The sequence below is a fragment of the Natator depressus genome, chromosome 20 (assembly GCF_965152275.1).
Source record: "Natator depressus isolate rNatDep1 chromosome 20, rNatDep2.hap1, whole genome shotgun sequence".
Lineage (NCBI taxonomy): Eukaryota > Metazoa > Chordata > Testudines > Cheloniidae > Natator > Natator depressus.
This window is the reverse complement of record NC_134253.1, coordinates 23,675,983-23,691,359: the sequence shown is the minus strand read 5'-3', so window position 1 is coordinate 23,691,359 and position 15,377 is coordinate 23,675,983. Positions and strand designations below refer to the sequence as shown.

At 59.4% G+C, this 15,377-nt stretch overlaps 1 protein-coding gene across 2 annotated transcripts; it reads left to right on the top strand.

The window, feature by feature from the left end:
* Window positions 1–2,833: 2,833 nt before the first annotated feature.
* CRB3 (crumbs cell polarity complex component 3) lies at window positions 2,834–14,383 on the top strand. 2 transcript variants are annotated; one of them, XM_074935465.1, is made up of 5 exons: window positions 2,834–2,940; window positions 7,919–8,175; window positions 11,482–11,528; window positions 12,040–12,180; window positions 14,041–14,383. In XM_074935465.1, exons 2-5 carry the CDS (start codon window positions 8,067–8,069, stop codon window positions 14,074–14,076), a joined length of 333 nt encoding a protein of 110 aa, XP_074791566.1. In that variant the 5' UTR covers window positions 2,834–2,940; window positions 7,919–8,066; the 3' UTR covers window positions 14,077–14,383. The 2 variants fall into 2 exon arrangements, with proteins under 2 accessions (XP_074791566.1, XP_074791565.1); XM_074935464.1 differs by having other exon boundaries at window positions 12,040–14,383.
* The last annotated feature ends 994 nt before the right edge of the window (window positions 14,384–15,377 follow it).

Genomic DNA, 15,377 nt, shown 5'->3' with positions numbered 1-15,377 from the left:
GGCTTGTTTGATCCATCCCTGGCTAGCAGCCAGCATGGTGTAACGGGCTGTTAGCCTGGTCACAGACCACAATGTTGCTAGGTGCACAACTGGCTTCCATTCATAGCAATTGCACCAGGAGGGTAAAGAGGAAAGGCCTAATGCTGGACTCATTGACACTGGTGTAAATCTGGAGTAACCTCACTGAAGTAAATGGATTTACTCTGGATTTGTGCTCAGATCAGAACTGGGTCCAGAGAGTGATTGGTCCCTTAGCCTGGACTTCCTGGGTCCCAGGAGAGAAACATTGACAGGGCAAACAGGGGGCATGATCAGATTCCACTCTTATAGTGTCCCGCTTCCTCCATGGAACTCAAAGTGTTTTGCAAAGGAGGGTCGCCAGCATTGGTGTACAGAGGGGGAAACTGAGGCACAGACAGGGAAAGTCACTTGCACAGAGGAAATCAGTAGCAGAGCTGGGACCAGAACCCAGGTGCCCTGACTCATACTCTCCCCTGCTTTAGCCACTAGACCCATGCTCCCCCCTGGATTAAAACCCAGGTGTCCTGACTCCCCATGCCTTCCCGTTACTCTAACCTACTAGATCACACTCCACTCCTAGAGCTGGGAATAGAACCCAGGTGTCCTGGCTCCCAGCTTTAACCACTAGACCCCACTCTCCTCCTAGATCCAGGAATAGAATCCAGGAGTCCTGGCTCCTGATCCCCACCGCCCCTGCTTTAACTAGATCACACTCCCCTCCCAGAGCTGCTCTCTGTCTAATGTGCTCATATGACACCCCTTCCCCCACCAGTATCTGGCAGTCTCAGAGAAGTGCTATTATATGACACACACACAGGGAAACTGAGGCACAGAGCAACCTGCCCAAGCAAGGAATTGACTCTTGGTTTCCTGCATCCCAAGCTAGTGCAATAATCACTGCTCCATCATGTCTGTGCTGCCATATAGTGATAAAAATACCTGACTGAAGGGCTGGGAAATTGATCTAGCCGCAGCAGATCGAGTTCCCCATAAACAAGAGCCCTAATCCGGGGGCCGCGAGGGGCAGTTGATCTGGGTTTTTACTATTGGAGACGAGAGCAGGATCTGGCCCCCTGCACGCCAGGAAGTGCCAAAGCATAGCCCCAAGGGAGAGAGCCGATCTAGGCCCAGCCCCGTCCTCAGGTGGGTTCAAGAGGCTTATAACTCTAGCTTATTTAAATTCCATTCTGGCCATGACAGCAGCAGCTTTCTCGCCCAGGAATGTAGCGGGGGGAGCAGCTGGGGGCTTCTTGGCAAAGCGGCTGCCCCTGAGTGCCACGTCGGTTTCCAGGGGCCCTTTGCCCGCTGCCTGGCACCGATGGCTCCCCTCTGGCCTGGCTGCTGGGGTTTATGGGGTCTCCCCCAGCAGGGGGTGTGCTTCCATTAGGCATCCCAGCGCCAGCTCGGAGTCAGACACTGGGGGGCAGCAGGTGTCTAGGGGAAGGCAGGTTAGTGAGGGAAAGCAAGAGGTAGAGAAAGTCAGGGCTCCTGGGTTCTACTCCCAGATCTGGGAGTGGGGTCTAGTGGTTAGAGCAGGGGGCTGGGAATCAGGATGCCTGGGTTCTATCTCCAGTTCTAGGACAGAGCGTGGGTGAGTGGTTAGCACTGCAGGGACAGTGAATTAGTAGAACTTGTGGGTTCTATCCCAGGATCGAGGAGGAGGGGTGGTGGGGGGATTAGCTCTCAGGACACCTGGGTTCTATTCTCATCTGTGCTGCTGATTTACCTTGGGCAAGTCACTTCCTTGTTCTGCGCCTCAGTTTCCCCCTCTATAAAATGGGGATACCAGTGCTCTCCACTCAGAGGTGGGGGTCGAGGCTCTACCCTTTAGGGCTGGCACAGCGCTTTGAGCTGGAAGGAGCCATGTAAGGACAGGGTAATTATCATTGGTGTTTTACAGAGCTTACACGTGAAGTTCCGCCCCTGTGGAGAGAGGTGGCCTGTGACACAGGGAACCTGAGGTCTAGATCCCAGAGGTCCCTCCTGGACTTAGAATTGATGAAGCCGAGTAGCCGACAATTCCTGGGTTTCTCAGTGGAGAGGCTGTGTTACAAGAGGGAAACGGAAACATGCCCACCTAAATGGACGGAGATACACACACACACACACACACACACACACAGAGGCATTAGCCAGCTCTCCAGGCTATGGCCTCAACCACAAAACCAGACTTTCTGGCTAACTGCTGCATCTGTGACCTGCTTTACTCAGGTGAGTAACCTTCATGGAAGCCAATGGGCTACATACGTGAGCAAAGCTGCACATGGGATCGAGTGGAATCAGGCAGGAGGCTAGGCGTCAGGAGAGCTTAATTTGACTCCCAGCTCCGCCATTGACCTTGGGCAACTGACGTCCCTGCTCCGTGCCTCAGTTTCCCCTCCCACCTTTTGTATATTTAGCATCTGAGCTCTTCGTGGTAGGGATTTTCTCTCACTCTATGTGTGTGTAGCCCCTGGCACACTGGGGGCCCTGATCTCAGTCGGGGTCTGTGCACCTTATGGCTGCAGGTGCATGTGGAAACGCGAGGGTCCAGCCTCTCCAGGTGGGAGGCAGGTGTGGGGGTGGCTGCCTGCGAGCCGAGCTCAGGTGGGCTTGGCAGATCTCCCCTTACCTTGGGCCGGGTCTTTGGGGGCAGGATGCCCTAGGCTACAGATAGGCCCAGGTGATCCCCAGCTCTCTGGGGCATCCTGGGCCCGTTCCCCTGCGTCAGGAGGGTCAGAGAGAGCCCCTTGATGCAGCTGGGGCTCTGGGAGCGCCGCTCGGGTGAGCCCCGCCCAGGTGAGCGGGGGGGCGGGACCTGCCTGGCTCAGGTGCGGGAGGAGGGAGGCACCTGCCTGTCCCTGGGTCACATGAGCGAGAGGGAAGGCGGAGCTGGCCAGATCGCAGCCCTGGGAGGGAGCGGACAGAGGGACCGGGCTGGTGAGTGCGGGAAAGGGGCTTGGGGCTCTATGGGGCGGCCCCCACCCAGGGAGCAGACAGGGCCGAAGAACCCTCCCCCCGCCTCTTTAAGAGAGCCTGGACTCCCCCCCCCCTTCCACTTAAAGCCAGGGGACTCCCCGGGGAGGAGGGGGAGCTGCTACCCAGGGAAGTGGGCATCTGCCCCCCCTCCCCTTGGGATTTGGCTGCTGGAGGCTGGTCCCCTCCCCACACACACCTGTGCCTTGGGTCTGGCTTCTCTGATGCCACAGATCCGGGGGGCGGGGGGGCAGATACCCCCTGTCATGGCTTATGTTTCGGGTTACCTACACCCCGGCCTAGGCCCGCCGTGGCCGGGGAGCGGAGATCCAGGCCAGTCCCTGCCCTAGCCCAGGGCAAAGGCGGCGAGAAGCCTGAGGCCCCGGGCGATCGGGTGCCTGGAGTTGATTCATGCTGGAGACAGGGCTTCCTGATCTCTCCGGGTGCTTCCTCCTTCGGGGGAGCCCCCCAACACCGCGATCCTGGGAGAAGCCCGGGCTGGAGGGGGCTGGGGAGGGGGTCGCTCTGGGCAGAAGCAGGGTTAATGAGCTCTGGGTGACTTTCACTGGGTTAGCGCTTAATCAGCTGGGTTAAAAATTGACCAGCGAGGCCCGGCTGGGCTGGGACCCACAGAGGGAGTCTATATAGGGGGGGACCCAGGGGCACCCCTGTTTCTTTAAAACCACCTCTCTGCCCTGAGATGGACCCGGCAGGGCCTTGCATGGGGGGGAGCTGGAGTGGGCTAGGGTGGGGGGCCATCACTAGCCCCAGGTGGCTCGCCACCTGGCTGTGGGGTTTCGGGGGGTGGGTGGGGTGGAGATTTGCCCGCGGGGGGGGTGTGTGTGTGTGGTGGTGGTGGCTTCTGCTGCTGTTGGCCAGAAATAAGGTCTGTGGTCTGTGACCTGGGCTCGTGCTTAGGGGGGCAGGAGTCTGGCTGGGGCCTGAATGACTGGGGGGGCAGGGGGCCATGTGTAAGTCCTGGGCTGAGCTCATGGCACATTCCAGGTGTGGCTTATGCCCCCCCACCCCCAGCTCTCTTTGTGCGCCCTCCCAGCTCTTTCTATTTCAGACTCTCCTTGCTGTCTCCCCCCCGCCTTCATGCCAGGGGCTCTGTGTGCCCCTCAGGCCATCCCCCAGCCCCCCCCCCCATGGCAAGGTCCCCTTCTCCCTGTGTGGGTGGCTCTTTGCTCCCTTCCCCAGTGGCAGTCTCTCCCATGCCTGTGACTCTGTGTCTCCCCACCCTCACTTTTCCCCATCCCTTGGTCCCCTATTCTCCCTCCCCCATACCAGGCTCCCCTCTTCCCAAGGGGGTGCTGTGGGCCCCCTATTTCGCTTTCCCCCATGCCCGGGGTTCTGTGTACCCCCATTGCCCCACTGCATACCAAGGTCCCCAACAGGCCCTTCCTCCCTCTCTGCACATGTCCTGGACTCTCAATAGAAAGGTGGGCCGTGACGTGCCCCAAATGAGTGGCCACACCAGAGAAATTTGGTGCGGTAGCCCCCTCGTGGCCCGCTACCACAGGGCTGGGACATGTACCCCATGTTCACCTGCACAGCTGCCCACAGCTTTTCATCCCCTGGCTGGGAGGAGGTGGCTGCTCGCACCGGGCTGGGCTCCTCCCTGGGAGTTCTGTGCCTGCTGGATTTTACCTTATTATCTGGGTTCCTCTAGCGCCCCCCCAAGGCAAGCAGGGCCCTGGTGTGTTGGGTGTGGCAGAGACACGGTCTCTTGTAAGCTCTGTGGGGCAGGGAATTGAAATAGACAAGGAAAACAAAGGATTTTCACAGAGCAGCGGGGGAAACTGAGGCACAGAGTGGGAGAGTGACTGGCTCAGGAAGTTGGGCAGAACTGGGAGTGGATCCCGAGTCTGACTCACGGGCCTGTGTCTTAGCCACTAAACCATGTTCCCTAAGCAAGGGTGTGCGGCTTCTAACCCAGCCCCCTTGATAAATAGCCCCTGGCAAGAGGCAGCCCCCCGGCCCCAAAGAGCTTGCAGTCTAAATAGGTGGGAGGGGAAACTGAGGCACAGTGAGTTGACCAAGGTTCGTGACCATGCTGGAAAGGGAACTCGGCTCTCCTGGGTCCCAGGCCGGAGCCCTAGCCACTAGGGCACGCTGCCTGTCAGGTTCTCTGTAGACTTCGGGACTGGTTGAGCTGACATGGCTGTTGTGGGTGTATGGAGAGGCCTGTAGCTTATTGAAATACCGGAGAGCAGCATTTCTGGTGGCAGCTGGAAGAAATATGGGTTTGGTTCGTTGGGCCATTCATTAACATATGAGTGATTGGATGATGAGGTGGGGGTGGGGAAATGGGCTAGGTTTTTCCTGGGATGGGAACCACAAGGAGTATGGAGCAGTGGGTAGAGCAGGGAGGGCTGGGACAGGAGCCAGGATTCCTGGTTCCCAGGCCTGGGAATAGTGTCTTCTCCGGCTTAGAGCTGACAGCCAGGACTCCTGGGTTCAATTCCCAGTTCTGCCAGTGACTCGCTGTGTGGACTTCTGGTTTCTGTGCCTGGCTGTGCACTGGCCCAGCACTCTGCCTCCCTCTCACTTGGGCAAGTCCTTTCCCTGCTTGGTGCCTCAGTTTCCCCATCTGTAACACTTGCCTTCCTCCCGGGGCGCTGTGAGGTTGGATTCGGCCAAGGTCTGCGCGGTGCTTTGGTACCCTGGTTGCTTGCATGCAGCAGCAGCTCAAATGTGAGCTAGGATGGGGATCTGCTGAGAGCAGCAGGGATGGGGAAAGGGTCTGTTCTGTGGAGAAGGCTCCCTGAGCAGGGGCCATGGCAGGTTTGCTACCCTCCACCCTGCCCCTTCGAGCTTTGCCCTGCCTAATCTGGGGAGCCCTGGGTGACAGGAACTGCCTAGGGCCCGAAATCCTCCTTCTGATGAAGACATTTGCATCTCCAAAGGGCTGGATCACTAGAATTGAATGGATCCAACTGCTGGGAAACTTCATTCCACACACCAAGGAGGCTCCTACTACCCTCCCTCCCTCCCTCCCCATTCACTGTGTGCCTCCCTCCTCCCCCCTGCCAGGGGCTCTGTGTGCCCCATTTCAGGGTCCCGCATTCCTCCCAGCCCCCTATCCCCACCCTCTGCCAGGGGCTCTGTGTGCCCCGTTCCTCCTTCCCCTCCATTATCTCTTGCACTTTCTTTTTGTGCCTTCAGCTGGTTCTTTGATCTGGAGCCGATTCAGCCCTGATCTAAGCTCAGGGATCTACCCACCAGATGTTGGGGATTCCATGTGTCCCTTGTTCCTCACCCCCCCCTTCAGTTTTTCTGATCATCCCCCAAATCAACAGGGAGCTGCCCTGAAATATCCCTGGAAATTTGGAAGTGATCGGACAGGGCATTGCAAAGTCATTGCCTTGTGGACAATGCAGAAGTGCCACCAAGTAGATCCTTTGGACTCCTGAGCTTGGCCACGAATGGGTGGGATGTGCGGCTTTCTAGATACTTTGCACGCCCCCCCGTCTCGCTACGGTCCAGGGTCTTCACAAGCTTTCGTAGATTTAGCCTCCTGATTTCCCCCCCCCCCCCCGTATTGGTCGATCAATGCAAAACCTGGCGCGCCACTCGCTGTCCGTGCGTGTGACGTGATCGCTCTGGAGAGCCACAGCTGCCCCGTTCCAGAATTTCTGGGAATGTTCTAAGCACCCCAATTGATTGTGGGGGGGAAACTGGAAAAGGCAGATCCTGTCAGTGGGAGAGAGGGGAACGTCCGGCCTGCCGAGTGCCCAGCTGCTGCCGCAGATGGAGGAATCGGGTAGCTGGTCCTTGACAGCAGCTGTGTGCGCTCTCGTTGGGTTGGCAGCTCAGCCTGGGTCTGCAGGCCTCTACTTTATCTCGGCGGGGTCTGACCGAGAATGAGGCGGGATCCCCAGCGGGTGAGGTGCTGGACGAAGACAGGATAAGAGACAGTCCCCTCCCCCGAAGCGCTTGTCTAAACAGACTCTCCCCACCCCTGCTGGGAGACAGGGCGGTCTCGTTTTCTCTTATTGAACAGATGGGGAAACTGAGGCACAGAGCGGGGCAGTGATTTGCCCAAGGTCACCCAGAGGGTCAGAACTGGGAATAGAGCCCAGGGCTCTGTCTGTGAGGCTGACACGGTGAGGTCTCTGCTTCCAGCTGCGTTGGGGCTGGATTCTATCCCGGAGGCAGGCCCACGAGGAGCAGCGTCACGCTTGCCTAGCACGGTGCTGAGGGCTGCTTCAGCTGAGGCCTAGGCTTGCTAGAGGAGGCAGTGTGGCCTAGCAGACAGAGCCTTGGGTTGGGACTCAGAACACCTGGGTTCTAGGCCCAGCTCTGCCTGCTGGGTGACTCTGGGCAAGTCACTTCCCTGCTCTGCTGTGCCTCAGTTTCCCCATCTGTAGCATGGGGGGAATGATTGTGACCTCCCGTGTAAAGCGCTTTGGGACTGGCTGGATAAGAGCCTAGAATTATTTCTGCACGTGCCCGGTTCTGTTCTGACTCCAGCTCCTGGCGCTCTGTCCCAACTTAACCCTTTAATGACTTGAGTACAACCCTGCCCCCTGCCAAAGGGGCCGTGGGCACCAGGAACTGGCTGAGAGAAACCCTGAGCAACAGAGCTCGGTCTGGGGAGGATCCCAGCCACCCTGGGAGCCCCAGGTGCGTGCGGAAACAAACCAACCAACCTCCACAAGAGGTTGTAAATGCCGGGGGGGGAAGCTCCAGAATCCCTTGCTCAAACGACCCCAAATTTGGACCACAGACCCCACCCCGCTCCCCCATGAGGGGCAGCAAATTTCATGCCAATCCAAGGAAGTGGTTGGATCGTAGAGCGCCCGGAAGATCCGACCTGATGGAGGGGTAGGCTGGGTGATCTGGGGGTCTAATGGATGCAGAGCTGGGGGAGGGTGTCACTGAGGGGGCAGGGGGTTTACTAGTGACTCTGACCCCTTTCTCTCTGTCCCTTTCCCAGATGGTGAAACCCTGGGGGCTGCCGGTTCCTTGTCATCCCCATCTCCAAGGGCCCCCCAATGGGCTGAGGACCCTGGGAAGCAGGAGACTGTGGACCATTGCACCATCAGGATTGTGATCCCTCCAGGGAGAGAGGGAGTGACCCCCCCATGTCCTCCCCTCCCCCCCAGACACCTGGGGGAGCGATGGCGGGCTACAGTCACCCCTTGCTCCTGGCCGTGGCCCTGCAGTCCCTGTTACAGCTGGCCCTGGGACAAGGTAGGTGTTGGGTTGTTAAGTACATCTGCTTCCACACCGGGGAGGGGGGCTGGGAGCCAGGACTCTTGGGTTCTATCTGCAGCTTTGGGTGGGGAGTGGGGTCTAGTGGTTAAACAGCCTGGAGTTCTCTTAACTCCACCACTGATTCAGCAAGTGATTTTCCCCCCCACCCCCCACCATGCTCACCCCTTCCCCTTTGTGGTGGCAGGGACCGTGATCTTATCTTGCTGCTCCAATGGCCCACGACCAGAAGGAGAATCCCCTCTCCCTATCTGCAGTATAGGCCCTATGATACACATCCAAGCAGTTCTGATTCCATGCAGCAGAGGGCAGCGGTGCCCCCAAACACTGCAAGAAAGTGGATAATGGAAGGAGGCTGCAGCTTAGCTTGACTAAAGTTGCTGCTGTTGTTAGTCTGGGCAGCCAGAGGGGGGGACTTCGTGGCTTTAGATTCTGGTCACCAGGGCTGCGGATGCAGCGCCCGGGTCAACCCAGCATTGCCCGGGTCGGAACAAAACACAGGGCATTGACCCTCGTGTGTGTTTCCCAGCACGTGGGTGATGGGCACAGTTAATCGGCTGCCATGCCCCACCCCAGAGGTGGCTGCATTTCAGCATTGGCTGAGCGATCCCTGCGCACCGCTGCTGCGTGGCTATTAGCCAGCTGCCCTGTTCTACCCCAGAGGTGGCTGCATTTCTGTGGTAGGAAGAACGATCCCTGCATGGAATCGTAGGGAGGCTGGGAGAGGGGGTGTCACCCTTTGACATGCAAGGCCCGGATTGGCAGGTTTGATTGTTTTTTATTTTTGTTCCCCCCTTCTTGCTTCCATAACATCTTCCACTGGAGTTATTACATGGAAGAAGGAACATACAGTACCCCGGTGGGTGGGGTCCTGCTCCAGGACCGGGGTGCTGAGGTGCTACCGTAATACACCTAATAAATAACGTACGACACCCACCATACCGTAATCCATATAATGGAGTTGATGCCTGAAGCAGGGGACTAGATTTTTAATGTGGCCAGCATACACCCTCTTTCCCCCCCCCCCGCTTCCCAGGGCAGATCCTGTGGCTCTCAGTCCCCAGACCCCCCCCGACAGGGGGCCGTTGCTGCTGCCCCGCTCCAGGGCAAACCACAGGTGTGTTTGTGGAAGGCCCCTTCTCCGTTATGGCTTGATCCCGGGCCCCGCGCCAGCCCTGGCAGAGAGCCCGGGGAGCGGGCGAGGTGGGGCAATGTGGTTTCAGTTGTCCGGGCGCTGGGTTTCGGAGCCTGACACGGGTTGATCCACACCCTGGAGGGGGTGGGGGGAGGGAGGGGCTGGAACAGGGTGGGTGAGTCACCTCTGTTGGGGGAATGTCCCTGGGACTGGCTGATCTCTGAGCACCCTGCCCGCCCCGTGTGTATGTCTGTTTACAGGTGGAGTCACCTACAAGAGTTTTAAGACCCCAAACAAACAGTTTCACACCCCCCCCAAAAAAAACAAAAAAACAAAAACCCCCAAACCACCACCACCAACAACCATGTAATTTACTGCTCTGGGCAAAGTGGGGGAGGGTCCAAGTTCCTTATCAAGCAAGGACTCAGGCTGCACAGTAAGGGCTAGTGGTTAGAGCGGGGTGGGGGCAGGGACTGGGAGCCAGGACTCCTGGGTTCCATTCCTAACTCTGGTAGGATCTAGGGCTTGGGGTGGTGGTGGTGGTGGTTAGGAGTAGGGGCTGCTGGATTCTCAGCCCTGGGCGGGGAGTGGTTAGAGCAAGAAGGGATTGGGAGCCAGGACTCCTGGGTTCTATCCCCAGCTCTGGGAGGGGAGTGGGATTTAGAAGCGGGGTGCTGGGAGCCAGGACTCCTGGGTTCTATCCCCAGCTCTGGGAGGGGAGTGGGATTTAGAAGTGGAGTGCTGGCAGCCAGGACTCCTGGGTTCTATCTGCAGCTCCGCCATTGGCTAGCAAAGGGGTGGGGGGGTGGGGGTTACTTGGGACCAGCCTTGTGCGGGGCCAGTCCTGTGCGTACCAGGGCCCCTCCTCCTGCTGGATCCCAGAGCTCTGAGTCGCACCCTGATCCTGGGAAGGGCTCCAGCCCCTCCCAGCTGCCGGTTCCGGCCTGACCTGCTCTCTAGGTTGCAATGCACAAGGGCGCTGGAGCTGGGAGCGTGGGCTGAAGGCCAGGCTGGGGACTGGGCAGGGCAGACAGGGGCACCCTGGGAGTTGTAGTTCCCTTCCTGCGTAATGACGGGGGAGGAAGACTAGCGGGTTGCTTACAGGCTGGAGGCAGAGTCCCGGGCCCTGGGAGGCTGGATGGCGCATGGGGGAAGCGGAGCTGGGATTGCGGGAATGAGCCCAGGGGTGCGGTCGAGTTGTGTCCTCTACGTTGGGCTGGGAGTAGGTCTAGTGGTTAGAGCTGAGACTCGGGGCTTCTGGGTTCTGTCCCCTGGGGATGGGTGGTTAGGGCAGGGTGGGCTGGGAGTCAGGACACCGGGGTTCTGTCCCCAGCTCTGGGAGGGGTGCGTGTGTGTGGGGGGCTGGGTTGGATGAATATAGGGGCTGGCTTGTGTGCACTGCTGCCCCCTGCTGGGCGGGGAATACCATCCCGGGTCCCCAGGTGGCTGAGTGGGCGGGTGGTTGATGGGTTTCTCCTGCTGACCTGAGCTCTTGGGGGACAGCGTTGGGCCAGGCTGCTGTCGGGCTGGCGGAGACCTTCGGGCAAACCCGGGTCTCTGCTGGAAGTGATACTCTCTGCTTGGTGAAGGGCCCGCAGAATCAGAAGCCCCCCGGGGCGGTGCTGGGGGGGTGCTGTGCTGCAGGGAGTGGGCTAGGGGGTGCTGTCAGTGCTGACCCCAATGTCCCACTGTGGCACTAGGAGGCGCTGTGTTACAGGGGGCAGGGACTGGGCTCAGTAGGGGGCGCTGTCCCATTGAGGTCATTATAGGTCACTCCATATGGCACTTTCCTAAGAATTGGGGTGGTGGTAATTTAGGGGGGAACGTGACAGCTCACTTGGATGACCCCAGGCTGCTGCTTCCTTAAATAACCCTCCCCCTGCCCTGGTGCACTTGAAACTGGGAATCTCCTTCACTTCCTGTCCTAAGCTGTTGCCTTGCTCTGCAGTGGCTCACCAGCTGCCACCCCAGAGGTGGCTGCATGTTGGTGCTGGTGCCTGCGTAGCATCAGTGCCATGGTTGAGCTTTCCGAGCGCTGGGGGGGTGGGCTCCAGCAGACGCCTCCTATCATCAAAGCCTCCTATTGCACCCCCTTGCCGTACCCCTCCACCTGCTAAGCTCCGTTCTCTTTATCCCTCTTTTAAATCAAGTCACGAATGGGAGCACCGCGACACCCACACCCGCATCGGGGCTCACGGTAAGTAGGCGTGGGGGGGCGGATCAGCTGTGTGTGTGTGTGTGGTGGGGGGGTGCTTATCCCAGCATGCACTGGGGAGAGAGACTTGATTGAAACTGGGCTGGAAGCTTGGAGATACTCTACAGTGTGTGTGTGTGTGTGTGGGGGGGTCCAATTTGGGAAGGGGGGGATCTGGAGCCAGGAGGCCTAGCTCCCCACCTCTGCTTACCACATCCTCTGGGGAACCCCCATCTTTACCTCCCACACTCCTGGTTTGCTCCTGGTGTCAACCCCCCCATCCCCCATCTTCAGCTCCAACCCTGCCCCTGGTCGAATGCCCAGCTCCATTGTGCATGCAGCGATCTCCCCTCTGTGCAAGAGTGTTCTCCTCTGCATCAGCCTCCCACTCCCATTGCTAACACAGGCCCCCCTCCCTCCCCGGCACCTCTCTGCGCCCCCCCCCCCCCCCCGGGGAGCTGGGCAGGGCATGATTCTGGTTCTTTGTCTCACTCTCCCCCCTCCCTCCTGGCAGGAGTCAGAGCGGCTGGCAGCCATCATTGTCCCCTCTCTGGTCGGGGGTCTCCTGCTTATTGGACTTGTGATCTTCGGGGCGCTCAAGGTGCGGGAGAGGCGGCAGACGGAGGGCACCTACCGGCCCAGCAACGAGGAGCAGGTGGGTGCTCGGGTGGTGACGAACACTAACCTCCAACTGCCCCCCGAGGAGCGGCTGATCTGACCCTGGGGGAGGGGGGGGTCACACACACACCCCCTCCCCGGACTGGCAGACTCTGTCCTGACTGGATATTGCGGTTCCAGAGCCGGCCACACACCTGGGGGCGGCTCCTTGCTCTCTGCTGGCCGGAAGGAGCCGACGTCTTCGTCGCTGGATGCAGGATTTCCACCTGCGCCCCCCTGCTGCGGGCGGGGGGGTGCCGCCCAGCCAGGGCGGACACGGGGCAGCTCGCCCGCGAGCCTGCTGGCCATGCTGCCGCTCCGCAACATCGCCTCCTGGTGGCAGAAGCGGTGGGAGCCTCTGCTGCTGGGCTGGAATATTGGCGGAGCGCTCAACCTTGTGCCTGTTTCCACCTGGCTGGATTACTGGATCCTCCCCCCGTCTGTGTCTCTCACTTGTCTTGTGACCTCCCCTACCTCTGTCTGTTCTGGGGCAGGCTGTGTTTAAGCTGCCCAGCTCACCAAGCCAGCCTCAGCTTGCAGATGGGGAGTGACTCTGCGTTGGCACCCGGGCTGGTGAAAGCAAGGCTGGCCCGGCAGCGAAGGAAGGGGAAGCTGTAAACCCCTGCTCTAGCCTCCGGGGAAGGTTTTGGCCTGAACCGTCATGCCTCCGTTTCCCCATCTATCACCCCCACACCATCCCCCCACTCACCCTGGTGCTCTTATGGTTACAAAACCTGCAGCCTTGTTGGATGCATGTGGAAGGTGCCACAGCACTCCGTAGTGGCTGGTGAATGCACAGGATAATAGCCTCCTGCCGCTGCCAGCTGATGGAGTTGCTCCTTGGGCTGGGGGGCTGAAGGTACTGGACTCAAATCTGGGCCACTGATGGGGTCATTTCTCGTGGTGGGGGGGGAGGCGTGAAATAATTAAAAAAGCAACTCAGTAGCCTCCTTTGCTGTCCTGTCTAGGGGGATGGGACCAAACTGCACCCACTTTACCGGGGCAGTCTCTTTGTCCTCTGGGACAGCCGTGTTTCGTCCCTCCTTTAAACCAAGACTTGCTGGGAGACTTTTCCCCATGTGCAGCACCGCCCCCCCATGCCCGAGCAAGTTCAGTGGCTTTTCTCCCAAGTCGCAGTGTCCCACAGCACAACCCCGCCCCATTGCTGCTCCCCCAGCCAGCACCTGGGCCAAGGTCATTTCCCTGCATGGGCACAGCACCCAGGTGCCCCCTCCTCGGCAAGGCTGGAGCAGGAGCAACCATCCCCCTGCCTGAGGCTTCCATACCCAGCTGCAGTAGAAGCAGCGTGTGGGCTGATTTCCTTGCCCCATTAGTCACGTGTACCAGCCATGGTTCCTGAGCCTCTGGCGTGGCCTGTGGGTTGGTGGATCTTTAACTCCAAGAGTTTTTCTCCCACCAGTGCCTTGGCCATTTGAGTTATGCAGAACACACACAATTCATAGGTTTTAAATAGGCCGGCCCATGGCGCTGGCTTTGTCTTTATGCCACCTGGGGGTTGTCCTATGAACATCTCAGCTTCTCTTGACTCTAACGAACTTTGATAAAGTGGCAGCAAGTTCCCCAGGCTTCCAAGGGAGGAAGATGCGGGGGAGCTGTTTGCCCAGCAGATCATCCAGCATCAGGGGTTGCTGGGAACCCAGTTCCCCAGCCAACTACTTGGATCATCTTTACAGCCCCTGGTCGGTGCTTCCTCGCTGTAGCCCGTGTCTTGGCTCTGTCCCCGGCGCCTCCGGGGCACGCTAACCTTGCTCAGTGGCCGGCTGAAAGCTTCCCTGCTCCCACAGCTGTCACCTGATGCTGCACGTTCTCCGCTCAGTCACCTCTTCTCTCCTTTCAGTCCTCCCGGGAAGACCCGAAATTAACCGAGCTGTGAGAGCCAGGAGCAAAGGTCACCAGAGCTTGGCCCTTGCCCTTTGAAAGTGCCGGAGTTGGAAGCTCCCTGCCTCATGCCCGCCCACCGGTCAGTTCCTAGTCGTCCCCTCCCTGCAGGGTCACGCTGCCCAGTTTTGCATGGGCCAGTGGCCGCTTCTTACTACAACCTCCCTGTTCACCCAGCACGAGGGGGGGGCTGGTCGCTGACTGGGGTTCCTGGGCCCTGTGATGATACAAATAACTGCAGCAGGGCTGGGACCCTGACACAGGACCAGCTGCTCACAGCTCAGGGAGGGGTCCCCCCCCCACCCCAGTGCAGCTCCGCTCACAGCTCAGGGAGGGGTCCCCCCCCCCCACTCCAGTGCAGCTCTGCTCACAGCTCAGGGAGGGGTTCCCCCCCCCCCACTCCAGTGCAGCTCTGCTCACAGCTCAGGGTGGGCCCCCTGGTGCAGCTCTTTTCCCACCGCCAGCCCTCAAACCTCTTCTTCAGCTGACACACCTCCAGCAGGGCTGGGAGCCATGTAGGATTTAGGCACCTCCAGCCCTTTGAGGTGCTGGGCCTTGGACCCAGGGGGTTTAGGTGCCCCAAGTTGCTAATCTTACCCCTTCTCTGCACCCAAATATGCAGCAATTTAATTGACCCCCCCCCCAGCTCGAAAGGGAGGCTGGTCATGCCAGGACAGCTCTGCCTCAGACCTGCTGGGTGATCTTGGACAAGTCACGTCACCTCTTGTGCCTCAGTTTCCCTAGCTGTGGGAAGCCAGTCCTACAGAGCCCCGGAGGACCGGGAGGCAGGGTTACCTGCCCCACGGGGTGCTGCGGTGGCAGCTGTTTAAGCTGGGTTTATACCACAGGGTGTTTTCCCTCCTCTGTGCAAATACAACTTTTATTTTTTTTGTAAAATAAACTAATTTGGGGATCCATTAAAAAAATGGGGACCATGCCTCTCTCCCCCCACCCCCCTTGCTGAGTGACTCATTTTTTTGCAGGGGGCGGGATCCGGTCCGCCAAAGGAGGGTGGCAGCAGCTGCTCTTGACCGCGGCGCCCCAGGGCGGGGAACGGGGAGGCAGCCTGAGGCTGGCTAGGGGGAGCGTTCAGCCCTGCCCCATTGAACAGCAACCACTGGGCGGTTCCTCCAGAAGCATTTATTGAGAGCCCCCCCTGCCGGCTTTGGGCAGGGCCGCGTCTCCCCCTTGTCCTCAGCCACGCAGGGCTGAGTGGGGCAGTGCAGCTTTTGGGCCTCCTGGTTGCAGCTCTGCCCGTAGCTCAGGCTGGGGGGGCTCCTGGTGCAGCTCTCCGGC

Coding starts and splice junctions, on each gene's coding strand:
- CRB3 (XM_074935464.1), top strand. CDS start 8,067: ATGTCCTCCCCTCCCCCCCAGACACCTGGGGGAGCGATGGCGGGCTAC. Junction 8,176..11,481: donor ACAGCTGGCCCTGGGACAAG/GTAGGTGTTGGG, acceptor TTTTAAATCAAG/TCACGAATGGGAGCACCGCG. Junction 11,529..12,039: donor CACCCGCATCGGGGCTCACG/GTAAGTAGGCGT, acceptor CCCTCCTGGCAG/GAGTCAGAGCGGCTGGCAGC.